This window comes from Hemiscyllium ocellatum, chromosome 13 (genome assembly GCF_020745735.1).
Source record: "Hemiscyllium ocellatum isolate sHemOce1 chromosome 13, sHemOce1.pat.X.cur, whole genome shotgun sequence".
Classification (NCBI taxonomy): domain Eukaryota; kingdom Metazoa; phylum Chordata; class Chondrichthyes; order Orectolobiformes; family Hemiscylliidae; genus Hemiscyllium; species Hemiscyllium ocellatum.
The window spans coordinates 80096103-80109251 of NC_083413.1; the positions used below are offsets into that span (position 1 = coordinate 80096103).

At 48.4% G+C, this 13149-nt stretch overlaps 1 protein-coding gene across 3 annotated transcripts in view; it reads left to right on the plus strand.

Annotated features, from left to right (window-relative positions):
• LOC132821962 (LIM and senescent cell antigen-like-containing domain protein 2) overlaps window positions 1-13149 on the plus strand; it is a 120798-nt gene that overhangs the window by 23194 nt on the left and 84455 nt on the right. Inside the window, exon 1 of one of the 3 annotated variants that reach the window (XM_060834984.1) lies at window positions 9446-9629. The exons of the other annotated variants lie outside the window; for them this stretch is intronic. Coding sequence (XP_060690967.1) covers window positions 9508-9629 — 122 coding nt within the window. The 5' untranslated portion in view covers window positions 9446-9507. Of the gene's footprint in view, window positions 1-9445; window positions 9630-13149 lie in introns of those variants that run through there. 3 annotated transcript variants of the gene reach the window in all.

The following is a 13149-nucleotide window of genomic DNA, read 5'->3' on the forward strand; positions in this document are numbered from 1 at the left end:
TGAGTGTGTCAGTGTTCGTGTTCTGGATAGTGGGTGTGTCAGTATGATAGACTGAGTGTGTCTGTGTTCGTGTTCTGGATAGTGGGTGTGTCAGTGTGATGGACTGAGTGTGTCAGTGCTAGTCTTATGGACAGTGGGTGTGTCATGGACAGTGGGTGTGTCAGTGTCAGTGTGATGGACTGAGTGTGTCAGTGTTAGTGTTATGGAGAGTGGGTGTGTCATGGACAGTGGGTGTGTCAGTGTATGTGTGATAGACTGAGTGTGTCAGTGCTCGTCTTATAGACAGTGGGTGTGTCAATGTCAGTGTTGTAGACTGAGTGTGTCAGTGTCAGTGTTTTGGACAGTGGGTGTGTCAGTGTCAGTGTGATAGACTGAGTGTGTCAGTGTTATGGACAGTGGGTGTGTCAGTGTTATTGCGATAGACTGAGTGTGTCAATGTCAGTGTGATGGACTGAGTGTGTCAGTTTTAGTGTTCTTGTCAGTGAGTGTGTCAATGTCAGTGTTGTAGACTGAGTGTGTCAGTGTCAGTGTTTTGGACAGTGAGTGTGTCAGTGTCAGTGTGATTGACTGAGTGTGTCAGTGTTATGGACAGTGGGTGTGTCAGTGTCAGTGTGATAGACTGAGTGTGTCAGTGTTTGTGTTCTGGACAGTGGGTGTGTCAGTGTGATGGACTGAGTGTGTCAGTGTTCGTGTTCTGGATAGTGGGTGTGTCAGTATGATAGACTGAGTGTGTCTGTGTTCGTGTTCTGGATAGTGGGTGTGTCAGTGTGATGGACTGAGTGTGTCAGTGCTAGTCTTATGGACAGTGGGTGTGTCATGGACAGTGGGTGTGTCAGTGTCAGTGTGATGGACTGAGTGTGTCAGTGTTAGTGTTATGGAGAGTGGGTGTGTCATGGACAGTGGGTGTGTCAGTGTATGTGTGATAGACTGAGTGTGTCAGTGCTCGTCTTATAGACAGTGGGTGTGTCATTGTCAGTGTTGTAGACTGAGTGTGTCAGTGTCAGTGTTTTGGACAGTGGGTGTGTCAGTGTCAGTGTGATAGACTGAGTGTGTCAGTGTTATGGACAGTGGGTGTGTCAGTGTTATTGCGATAGACTGAGTGTGTCAATGTCAGTGTGATGGACTGAGTGTGTCAGTTTTAGTGTTCTTGTCAGTGAGTGTGTCAATGTCAGTGTTGTAGACTGAGTGTGTCAGTGTCAGTGTTTTGGACAGTGAGTGTGTCAGTGTCAGTGTGATTGACTGAGTGTGTCAGTGTTATGGACAGTGGGTGTGTCAGTGTCAGTGTGATAGACTGAGTGTGTCAGTGTTTGTGTTCTGGACAGTGGGTGTGTCAGTGTGATGGACTGAGTGTGTCAGTGTGATAGACTGAGTGTGTCAGTGCCCGTCTTATGGACAGTGAGTGTGTCAGTGTCAGTGTGATGGACTGAGTGTGTCAGGGTTATTGTTATGGCCAGTGGATGTGTCAGTGTCAGTGTGATAGACTGAGTGTGTCAGTGTTAGTAGTATGGAGAGTGGGTGTGTCAGTGTTAGTGTGATAGACTGAGTGTGTCAGTATTATGGACAGCGGGTGTGTCAGTGTCAGTGTGATAGACTGAGTGTGTCAGTGTTAGTGTTATGGACATTGAGTGTGTCAGTGTGATAGAATGAGTGTGTCAGTTTTAGTGTTCTGGTGTTATAGAGAGTGGGTGTGTCAGTGTTAGCAGGCTCCACTGTCAGTGTTTCAGTATTAGTGTGCACAGTGCTGAATTCTCAGTGTTAGTGTTATTATACTGGATTGTAAATGTGTCAGTGTTAGTGTGGAGTTCTGTGGCTGTATCACTGTGACTGTGGTGGGCTGTGGTGTGTCAGTGATAGTGTGCAAGTTTGTGAGTGTATTAATGTTAGTGTGATTTATGTGTGTCAGCTTTAGTGTGCTGGTTTGTGACTGTGTCAGTAATAGTGTGACATGAGTGTGCCCATGTCAGTGTTAGTGAGCAGGTTTGTGAATGTGTCAATATTAGTGTGAGGTGAGTGTGACCGTGTCAGTGTTCAGGTTTGTGAGTGTGTCAATGTTAGTGTGCAGGTTTGTGAGTGTGTCCGTATTACTGATATGTCAGGAGTGTGCAGGATTGTGAGTGGGTCAGTGTTAGTGTGATGTGAGGGTGCTCATGTCAGTGTTAGTGAGCAGGTTTGTGAGTGTGTCAGTATTAGTATTATGGGTGGCACAGTGGCACAGTGGTTAGCACTGCTGCCTCACAGCACTTGAGACCTGGGTTCAATTCCCGACTCAGGCGACAGACTGTGTGGAGTTTGCACGTTCTCCCGTGTCTGCGTGGGTTTCCTCCGGGTGCTCCGGTTTCCTCCCACAGTCCAAAGATGTGCGGGTCAGGTGAATTGGCCATGCTAAATTGCCCCTAGTCTTAGGTTAGGGGTATGCACTTCGGCGGGTCAGTGTGGACTTGTTGGGCTGAAGGGCCTGTTTTCACACTTTAAGTAATCTAATCTAATTAGTGTGATGTGAGTGTGCCTGTGTCAGTGTTCAGGTTTGTGAGTGTGTCAGTGTTAGTGTGCCAGATTGTGAATGGGTCAGTGTTAGTGTGCAGTTTTGAGAGTGTGTCGATGTTAGAGTGTGTACAAGGTTGTGAGTGTGTCAGTGTTAGAGTGCAGGGTTGTGAATGTGCCGATGTTAGTGTGCAGGATTGTGATTGTGTCGGTGTTAGTGTACAATGTTGTGAGTGGGTCAGTGTTAGAGTGCAGGGTTGTGAGTGGGTCGATGTTAGTGTGCAGGATTGTGTGTGTGTCAGTGTTAGTGTGCAGGGCTCTGATTGTGTTGATGTTAGTGTGGATGGTTGTGAGTGTGTCAGTGTTAGTGTGCATGGTTGTGAGTGTGTCAGTGTTAGTGTGCAGGGTTGTGAGTGGGTCGATGTTAGTGTGCAGGATTGTGTGTGTGTCAGTGTTAGTGTGCAGGGCTCTGATTGTGTTGATGTTAGTGTGGATGGTTGTGAGTGTGTCAGTGTTAGTGTGCATGGTTGTGAGTGTGTCAGTGTTAGTGTGCAGGGTTGTGATTGTGTCAATGTTAGTGTGCAGGTTTGTGTGTGTGTGTGTCAATGTTAATGTGCAGATTATGAGTGGGTCAGTGTTAATGTGCAATTCTGTGAATATGTTAACGTTAGTGTGCAGTTTTGTGTGTGTGTCAGTATTTTGATGTGCAGGATTGTGAGTGTGTCAGTGATAGTGTGCAGGATTGTGATTGTGATGATTGTGTGCAGGATTGAGTGTGTTATTGTTAGTGTGCAGGATTGAGTGGGTCAGTATTAATGTGCAGTTCTGTGAATGTGTTAATGTTAGTGTGGAGATTTGTGTGTGTATTAATATTAGTGTGCAGAATTGTGAGTGGAAAACTGTTATTGCGCAGTTTTGTGTGTGTATCAGTGCTAATGTGCAGTTTTGTGCGTGTGTCAGTGTAAGTGTGCAGTTTTGTGTGTGTGTCAGTATTTTGATGTGCAGGATTGTGAGTGGGTCACTGTTAGTGTGCAGGGTTGTGATTGTGTTGATGTTTGTGTGCAGAATTGTGTGTGTAAGTGTTAGTGTGCTGGATTGAGTGTGTCAGTGTTAGTGTGCAGGACTGTGATTATGCCGATGTTAGTGTGCAGGATTGTGAGTGTGTCAGTGTTAGTGTGCAGAATTGTGAGTGTGTCAGTGTTAGTGTGCAGGGTTGTGAGTGTGTTGATGTGAGTGTGTCAGTGTTAGTGTTCAGGTTTGTGAGTGAGTCAGCGTTAGTGTGCAGGTTTGTGTGTGTGTGTCAGTGTTAGTGTGCAGGGTTGTGTGTGTGTGGATGTTAGTGTGCAGGATTATGAATGAGCCAGTGTTAATGTGCAGTTCTGTGAATGCGTTAACGTTAGTGTGCAGTTTTGTGTGTGTGTCAGTACTTTGATGTGCAGGATTGTGAGTGTGTCATTGTTAGTGTGCAGGATTGTGAGTGTGTCAGTGATAGTGTGCAGGATTGTGATTGTGTCAATGTTAATGTGCAGAGTTGTGAGCATATCAGTGTTAGTGTGCAGGGTTGTGATTGTGTCAATGTTAGTGTGCAGGATTTTGAGTGTGTCAGTGTTAGTTTGCAGGGTTGTAAGTGTGTCAATGTTAGTGTGCAGTGTTGTGAGTGTGTCAAAGTTAATGTGCAGTTTTGTGTGTGGGTCAATGTTAGTGTGCAGGATTGTGAGTGTATCAATGTTAGTGTGCAGGGTTGTGAGTGTGTCAGTGTTAGTGTGCAGGATTGTGAGTGAGTCAGTGTTAGTGTGCAGGATTGTGATTGTGTCAATGTTAGTATGCAGGGTTGTGAGTGTGTCAAAGTTAATGTGCAGTTTTGTGTGTGTGTCGATGTTAGTGTGCAGGGTTGTGTGTGTGTGTTAATGTTTTCATGCAGGGTTGTGATTGTGTTAACGCTAATGTGCAGGATTGTGAATGGGTCAGTATTTTGATGTGCCGGATTGTGAGTGGGTCAGTATTAGTGTGCAGTTCTGTGAATGTGTTAATGTTAGTGTGCAGGATTGTGTGTGTGTCAGTGTTAGCGAGCAGGGTTGTGAGTGTGTCAATGTTAATGTGCAGGTTTGTGTGTGTCTCAATGTTGGTATACAGGATTGTGAGTGTGTCGATGTTAGTGTGCAATTTTGTGTGTCTGTCAATGTTAATGTGCAGGATTGTGATTGTGTCAGTGTTAGTGTGCAAGATTGTGTGCATCAGTGTTAGTGGGCAGGATTGTGAGTGTGTCAGTGTTAGTATGCAAGATTGTGAGTGTGTCAATGTTAATGTGCAGGACTGTGATTGTGTCAGTGTTAGTGCGCAAGATTGTGTGCATCAGTGTTAGTGGGCAGGATTGTGAGTGTGTCAATGTTAATGTGCAGGGTTGTGATTGTGTCAATGTTAAGTGTGCAAGATTGAGTGTGTCAGTGTTGGTGTGCAGGATTCTGTGTAGGTCAGTGTTAGTGTGCAGGATTGTGAGTGTGCTGCAAATGTGTTGCTGGTCAAAGCACAGCAGGCCAGGCAGCATCTCAGGAATAGAGAATTCGACGTTTCGAACATAAGCCCTTCCTGATGAAGGGCTTATGCTCGAAACGTCGAATTCTCTATTCCTGAGATGCTGCCTGGCCTGCTGTGCTTTGACAGCAACACATTTGCAGCTGTGATCTCCAGCATCTGCAGACCTCATTTTTTACTTGAGGATTGTGAGTGTGTTAATGTTAGTGTGCAGAATTGAGTGTGTCAGTGTTAGTGTGCAGGATTGTGTGCATCCGTGTTAGTGTGCAGGATTGTTAGTGTGTCAATGTTAATGTGCAGGATTGTGATTGTGTCAATGTTAAGTGTGCAAGATTGAGTGTATCAGTGTTAGTGTGCAGGATTGTGAGTGTATTAATGTTAGTGTGTAGTATTGTGATTGTGTCGCTATCAGTGTGCAGGATTGTGATTGTGTCAGTGTTAGTGTGCAGGATTGTGATTGTGTCAATGTTAATGTGCAGGATTGTGTGTGTGTCAGTGTTAGTGTGCAGGGTTCTGATTGTGTCGATGTTAGTGTGCACGGTTGTGAGTGTGTCAGTGTTAGTAAGCAGGGTTGTGATTGTGTTGATGTTAGTGTGCAGGGTTGTGAGTGTGTCAGTGTTAGTGTGCTGGTTTGTGATTGTGCCAATGTCAATGTGCAGGATTGTTTGTGTGTCAGTGTTAGTGACAAGATTGTGAGTGTATCAGTGTTAGTGCACTGGATTGTGTGTCAGTGTTAGTGTGCAGAGTTGTGATTGTGTTGATGTTAGCATGCAGAATTGTGTGTGTGTAAATGTTAGTGTGCAGTCTTGTGTGTGGGTCCGTATTTTGATGTGCAGGATAGTGAGTGTGTCAGTGTTAGTGTGCAGGATTGTGAGTGGGTCAGTGTTAGTGTGCAGGAATGAGATTGTGTCCGTGTTAGTGTGCAGGATTGTGAGTGGGTCAGTGATATTGTGCAGGATTGTGATCGTGTCAATGTTGGTGTGCAGGATTCCAGGTGTCAGTGTTAGTGTGCAGGATTGAGTGTATCAGTGTTAGTGTGCCGGATTGGGAGTGGGTCAGTGTTAGTGTGCAGGTTTGTGAGTGTGTCAGTGTAGTGTGCAGGGTTGTGATGTGTCAGTGTTAGTGTGCTGGGTTGTGATTGTGTCATTGTCAGTGTGCAGGATTGTTTGTGTGTCAATGTTAGTGACAAGATTGTGAGTGTATCAGTGTTATTGCACTGGATTGTGTGTCAGTGTTAGTGTGCAGAGTTGTGATTGTGTCGATGTTAGCATGCAGAATTGTGTGTGTAAATGTTAGTGTGCAGTCTTGTGTGTGGGTCAGTATTTTGATGTGCAGGATTGTGAGTGGGTCAGTGTTAGTGTGCAGGGTAGTGAGTGTGTCAGTGTTAGTGTGCAGGATTGTGTGTCAGTGTTAGTGTGCAGGGTTGTGAGTGTGTCAATGTTCGTGTGCAGGGTAGTGAGTATGTCAGTGTTAGTGTGCAGGGTTGTGAGTGTGCAGGATAGTGAGTGTGTCAGTGTTAGTGTGCAGGGTTGTGAGTGTGCAGGATAGTGAGTGTGTCAGTGTTAGTGTGCAGGATTGTGATTGTGTCAATGTTAGTGTGCAGGGTAGTGAGTAGGTCAATGTTAGTGTGCAGGGTAGTGAGTATGTCAGTGTTAATGTGCAGGGTTGTGAGTGTGTCAGTGTTAGTGTGCAGGGTTGTGAGTGTGTCAGTGTTAGTGTGCAGGATTGTGATTGTATCAATGTTAGTGTGCCGGGTAGTGAGTATGTCAGTGTTAATGTGCAGGGTTGTGAGTGTGTCAGTGTTAGTGTGCAGGGTAATGAGTGGGTCAGTGTTAGTGTGCAGGGTAGTGAGTATGTCAGTGTTAGTGTGCAGGGTTGTGAGTGTGTCAGTGTTAGTGTGCAGGGTTGTGAGTGTGTTAGTGTGCTGGATTGGGAGTGTGTCAGTGTTAGTGTGCAGGGTAGTGCGTGTATCAGTGTTAGTGTGCAGGGTTGTGAGTGTGTCAGTGTTAGTGTGCAGGATTGTGATTGTATAATGTTAGTGTGCAGGGTAGTATGTCAGTGTTAGTGTGCAGGGTTGTGAGTGTGTTAGTGTGCAGGGTTGTGAGTTTGTCAGTGTTAGTGTGCAGGGTTGTGAGTGTGTTAGTGTGCTGGATTGGGAGTGTGTCAGTGTTAGTGTGCAGGGTTGTGAGTGTGTCAGTGTGCAGGGTTGTGAGTGTGTCAATGTTAGTGTGCTGGATTGGGAGTGTGTCAGTGTTAGTGTGCAGGGTTGTGAGTGTGTTAGTGTGCAGGGTTGTGAGTGTGTCAGTGTTAGTGTGCAGGGTTGTGAGTGTTTTGTTATCATGCAGCTGCCTGGTGAGCATGTCCCTATTCCTGCTCCATTGGACCTGAGCATCAGAGTTTCCAGTCTTCGGCCAATTCAGTTCCCTCCGCGTGTTATCAAGAAATGGTTAGGGACACTGGATACTGCGAAGGCTTTGTGTGGTGTCAACAGGCTGGTAATCGTACTGAAGACTTGTGTTCCAGAACTTGCTGTTCCCCTAGCCAAGCTCTCCTAGTACAGTTACCACTGTCATCTTAACGGCAATTGCCCAGATATGTCTTGTACATAAAAAGCAGGACAAATCCAACCCAGCCAATTACCTCCCATTGGTCTCCTCTCAACCATCAGTAAAGTGATAGAAGATGTCACCAACAGCGCCATCGAGCAGTGCCTGTTCAGCAATAACCTGCTCAGTGACGCCCAGATTGGGGTCCCCCAGGGCCACTCAGCTCCTGACCTCATTCCAGCCTTGGGCCAAACATGGACAGAAAAGCTGAATTCCAGAGGGGTGGGGGTGGGGGTGGGGGTGTGGGAGTGTGGGGGATGGTGAGAGTGACAGTCCCTGACATCGAGGCTGCATTTGACTGAGTGTGGCATCAAGGAGCCCTGGAAACACTGGAATCAATGGGTATCAGGGGCAAACTCTTCGCTTGTTAGACTCACACCTGGCACAGAGGAAGATGGTTGTGGTCAGTCATCTCAGCTCCAGGACATCTCTGCAGGAGTCCCTCAGGGTAGTGTCTGAGGCCCATCCATCTTCAGCTGCTTCATCAATGCCCTTCCCTCCATCAGAAAGTCAGAGGTTGAGATGCTCATTGATGATTGCAGTGCGCAGCGCCATTCACAACCCCTCAGGTACTGGAGCACACATGTTCAAATGCAACAAGATCTGGACAATATGCAGGCTTGGGGTGACAAGTAACATTCACTCCACACAAATGCCAGGCAGTGATCCTCTCCAATAAGAGACTGTCTAACACTGCTCCTTAACATTCATTTGTGTTACCATCACCAAATGCCCCACTATCCATATCCTGGGGGTTACCACAAGTCTGAAACTCAACTGGACTCACCACATAAGCACAGGTCTACAACAGCAGGTCAGAGACTAGGAATACTGCGGTGAGTAACTCACCTCCTGACTCCCCCAAACCTGTCCATCATCTACAAGGCACAAGTCAGGGAAAGTCCCCACTTGCCTGGTGCTTGACACCACCCTGGACAGAGCAGCCCGCTTTACTGACACCACATCCACAACCATCTACCACCAACGTTCAATAGCAGCAGCGTATAGTATCGACAAGGTGCGCTACAGAATTGACCAAAGGTCTTCAGGCAGCACCTTCCAACCACACGGCCACTTCCCTCAAGAAGGGGAAGTGCAGCAGTAACGTGGGAACACCAACAACTGCAGGTTCCCCTCCGAGCCACTCCCCATCCTGACCTGGAGATACCATTGCCATTCCTTCACCGTCGCTGGGTCAGAATCCTGGAATTCCCTCCCTCAGGACATTGTGGGTCAACTCTGGAGCAAGTGAACTGCCTCAGCTGAAGAGGACAGCTCACCACCACCTTCTCAAGGGGCAACGAGAGTCACCATTAGCTTTATTGTCACGTGTACTCATGTGACGACAGTGAAACGTTTGTGAGTTGCCCTGATGGTGACATCCTGGGTATAAAAGTACATCAGGGATTGGCAATAAAATGCTGGTGACACCCAAGTGCCAGGAGTGAATGGCAAACACCCAATGACATGGGTGTGACCATGCTCTCTGTCTGGGATAGAGCGGCTCCTAGCAGGACAGGCCCAAGTGTGTGCGCTCGATCGGGGGTACCCTCTACCCGTTCCCTGCCTGTGGGTTGGCCAATGTGGCTGCCCTGACAGCCTAGGCCAGAGTCTGGCTGCCACTCTACCCATCAAGGAAGGTGCTGCCAATCACAAGCCTGTCCGTCTGGCTGTGGCCGAGCCAGCTGCTGGGGCTGCTGTTTGCGAGTGGGTGTGGGCTAATGCAGTGAGTCAGGATGTAGGCCTGGGAAGGCCCTCAGGAACCGGAGCAGGAAGCCTGCAGGAGCCGGCCGAGGCCTCCTGCCTCCGTTTCCTTGAGTCCCCACCCTCCCCCCCCACCTTGGCCTGAGTGAGGCCCTGGGACGATCTGTCCCCAGTGCCAGGAGGCATGGCCGCTGTCAGGCTCCGGGAGCTGGCCTCGTCTCAGCTGTATCGGCGTCGCTATGAGAGGAACAGTGGGGTACTGGAGCTCTGGCACAGCAGGACTGAACCCCCCAGCAGGAGACCTGGGTAGGTGCTGCTGCTTTATTACACTCAGAGAGTTTCTAAAAGCAACACACAGCCTTCCCTGAGAAACAGGAAAGGAACAGTATTGAAGCTGCTGCACAGGACAAAGCTAAACTCCCCCCCACCCCCCACGCCCCCTCACAGTCAGAGATTGATTCGCCCACCCCGCCCTGGTTTACACATTTGCAGTCGGGTATTTTCTCCCTTCGGAAGGCTGCGAGTTAATCGGCAGGTTTTACTGTGGCCTTACACCACCCCAGCCCCAGCCCACACCTGGGCAGTCCGCGGGCAGAGACCATGCCAGCTCTCCAAGCTCAGCCAAGGCTTCCCTCGATTCTGTCACAGTCACTCCTCTGGGTTTGGGTTTGGTGCCCCCGAGGTGTCCCCTCATTGGTGGATAAACCCAAAATCAAACTTATCCAGGAGGGGAGAGGCTGCTGCATGGGCGGTGTCAGGGGTGTGTGTGTGTGTGAGTGTGTGTGTACATGTGTGTGTGTGTGTGTACATGTGTGTGTGTGTGTGTGTGTGTATACGTATGTAAAATTCCAAATAGGTGAGACAGTGTGTCTGAGGCTGTGTTTGAGTGTGTGTGTGAGACACAGTGGGGTATGTGTAAAATAATGTGTTTGAGAGTGTGTGTGTGAGTATGTGAGATATTAAGTGTGTATGTGTGCACGTGGATGTAAGACAGTGTGTTTCAGTGTGAGTGTGAGAGCATGTGAGACTGTGTGTGTGTGTGTGTGTGTGTCAGAGAATGTACGTGGGTGTAAGACAGTGTGTTTGAGAGTGAGTGTGTGTGAGACAGTATGAGTGTGTGTGAGTGTGCATGCATGTGAGAGTGAGCGTGGAGGGGTATAAGGTGGAGAGGTGGACAGATGGTAGGATGGAGGTGTGAAGATTTGGAAACCTTGAGGGGTGGAGGGTGGGGGAAAAGATTTCTGAAGCTTGGGGCTGAAGTACACAAGACAGGTAAGTCTCCAATGGAGGAGCAGTGGTGAGTGGGAATCAACAGGAAGTGAGGATTGGAGATTAGATTAGATTACTTACAGTGTGGAAACAGGCCCTTCGGCCCAACAAGTCCACACCGACCCGCTGAAGCACAACCCACTCAGACCCATTCCCCTAACACTACGGGCAATTTAGCATGGCCAATTCACCTGATCTGCACATCTTTGGACTGTGGGAGGAAACCGGAGCACCCGGAGGAAACCCACGCAGACACGGGGAGAACGTGCAAACTCCACACAGTCAGTCGCCTGAGGCGGGAATTGAACCCGGGTCTCTGGCGCTGTGAGGCAGCTGTGCTAACTGCTGTGCCACCGTGCCGCACCCATGGGGGTGCATCCATCTCTGAGAGCTGAAGGTGTTTGCAGCAATGGAGCAGAACACAGCCAGGGAGAGACCTGGAATCCCGAACAAGGATTTTAAAGTCGAGACTTCATTGAGTGGGAGCCATTGGGAGTCAGAAAGAGAGAGAGAGAGCGAGCGAGCGTGGGGACTGATTGGGCAGTGGGATTTACTGAGAGGTTAGCTGTGTTTGATGGACTGACCCGTTACATTCTCACAGCAGGGTATATGGGTCTCACCAGCACTGCACCCAGCCCAAGCATAGGTTGTTAAAGGAAACTTCATAGGAATGGATTCTCAATGGGCTTGCAATCCCATTGGGAAGAGAAGGCTGGAGAGGGAAGGCTAGGTGCTCTTCACTGATGAGGATGTGTTGCATGAGTCTCTCTCTCTCTGTTGCAGCCCCTGAGTATTGTCTGTGCACACTCTCAGCAGAGTCACTGGAAGTTCATCAGACCGACCCCCCCTTACCCTGTCGGAAAATCAGGATAGAAGGGGTTAAACCAGGTTCCTTCAAACATCCAAGGTTTGCCTGGGATAAATGCAAGAAGGGTGTTTGCCCCCTGACTGAGGGGTCTCTAGTCTGAGCAGAGAGCAAAGTCTCAAAATAAAGAGCAGGTCATTTAGAACTGAGCTGAGGGGGAATTTTTCACTGAGGGGATGGAGAATCTTCGGAATTCTTGACCCCAGAGTCTGACGTTGAGTTTATTTTTAGATTTCTAGATGTTACAGAGATCAAGGGACAGGAGGCTGGGAGGGGATGGTGCTGAGGTGGATGATTAGGCAAAGTCTAATCGAATGGTGGAACAGAATTGAAGGGTCAAATGGCCTTCTTATTCCTATTTTCCGATGTCCCGGAGTGCCTTGTCACCCTAGACAGTGGTGTGTTTGTGGGCAGGTGGATACCCTTGTTCCCTTGACTGGCTCGAAGGGGTCTATTGGGTTGATAGTGAGAGAAGGACAACAGGAAGAACAACAGTGTTCACGAGGAAAGGCTCCTGTCATAACAAGGCTTGGTTTATTGGGCCACAGCAACTCAATGTAAATTGCATCAGCTCCTTGCACATTGTCACTAACACCAACGGGAACATCTCTCTCCTCTTTAGTTTCTAGCAAGTCTGCCCCTTTCCCCACCCACCATGATGGGGCCTATCAGACGGGATGGAGCTGATTGCAGTGTCCAGCATTAACTCTTTCCGAACCGTGACCTTTTCCAACACAGATGGATGTCACAAATGGTTCCTTGTTTTGGTCTGGGAGGCTCAGTTATACTGTTAGCCTGACTCTTCGATAGAACAGTAATTAGCAGACATTGGGGGCCTCAGGGTTCATTGATAATCCTCCAGACGAAGGAGGAACCACGACACTTTCGGACTCCCCAGCCTCGTGGACAAAGATGTACCCATCTCCTGTGAGGTGCCAGGGTCTTTCAACCAGGAGAAGGGCAGATGGCCAGGAATGTGCTCCCCTGAATTAGGATAGAATCCCTAGAGTGTGGAAGCAGGTCATTCAGCCCATCGAGTCCACACTGAACAGCATCCCACCTGTAACCTTGTACTTTCTGTAGCAAAATCCAGCTAGCCTGCACACTATGGGCAATTTAGGATAGTCAATCCACCTGACCGGCACATCTTTGGACTGTGGGAGGAAACCCACACAGACACGGGGAGAATGTGCAAACTCCACACAGACAGTCACCTGAGGCTGGAATTGAACCCAGATCCCTGGCGCTGTGAGGCAGCAGTGCTAACCACTGAGCCACCGTGTGGAACTTGTTTTCAGGCTGGAGAGGGCCTGAGGTTTATTTTTCACTTGTACATCGCCAAGCCCAAACTGTCCGTAACGTATCACTGCAGGAGAAGTGAAGGGAATTATTTTGAATTGATAGAGAGTTAGACCGAGAGGGGTGGGTGAGATTAGGAGTCAGTCACAGACACCACATCCCAACAGGACCAGGACCAGCATGCTCATGGGCAGGTGTGTCAATGCTGTGGGTGAATATGCGGGAGATTGGCCGGGGAATGGGATCCTGATAAATAGTTCAGAGGATAGAGGAACAGCGATGGAATTAGAAAGTAGGGAGAGAGCACAATTCTTTAAATTACATCCAAGCGAATCTGTTCAGGCAGGAAATAGAAAACCCCCAAAACAAAGGAGGGAGATCGGGACCGAATAT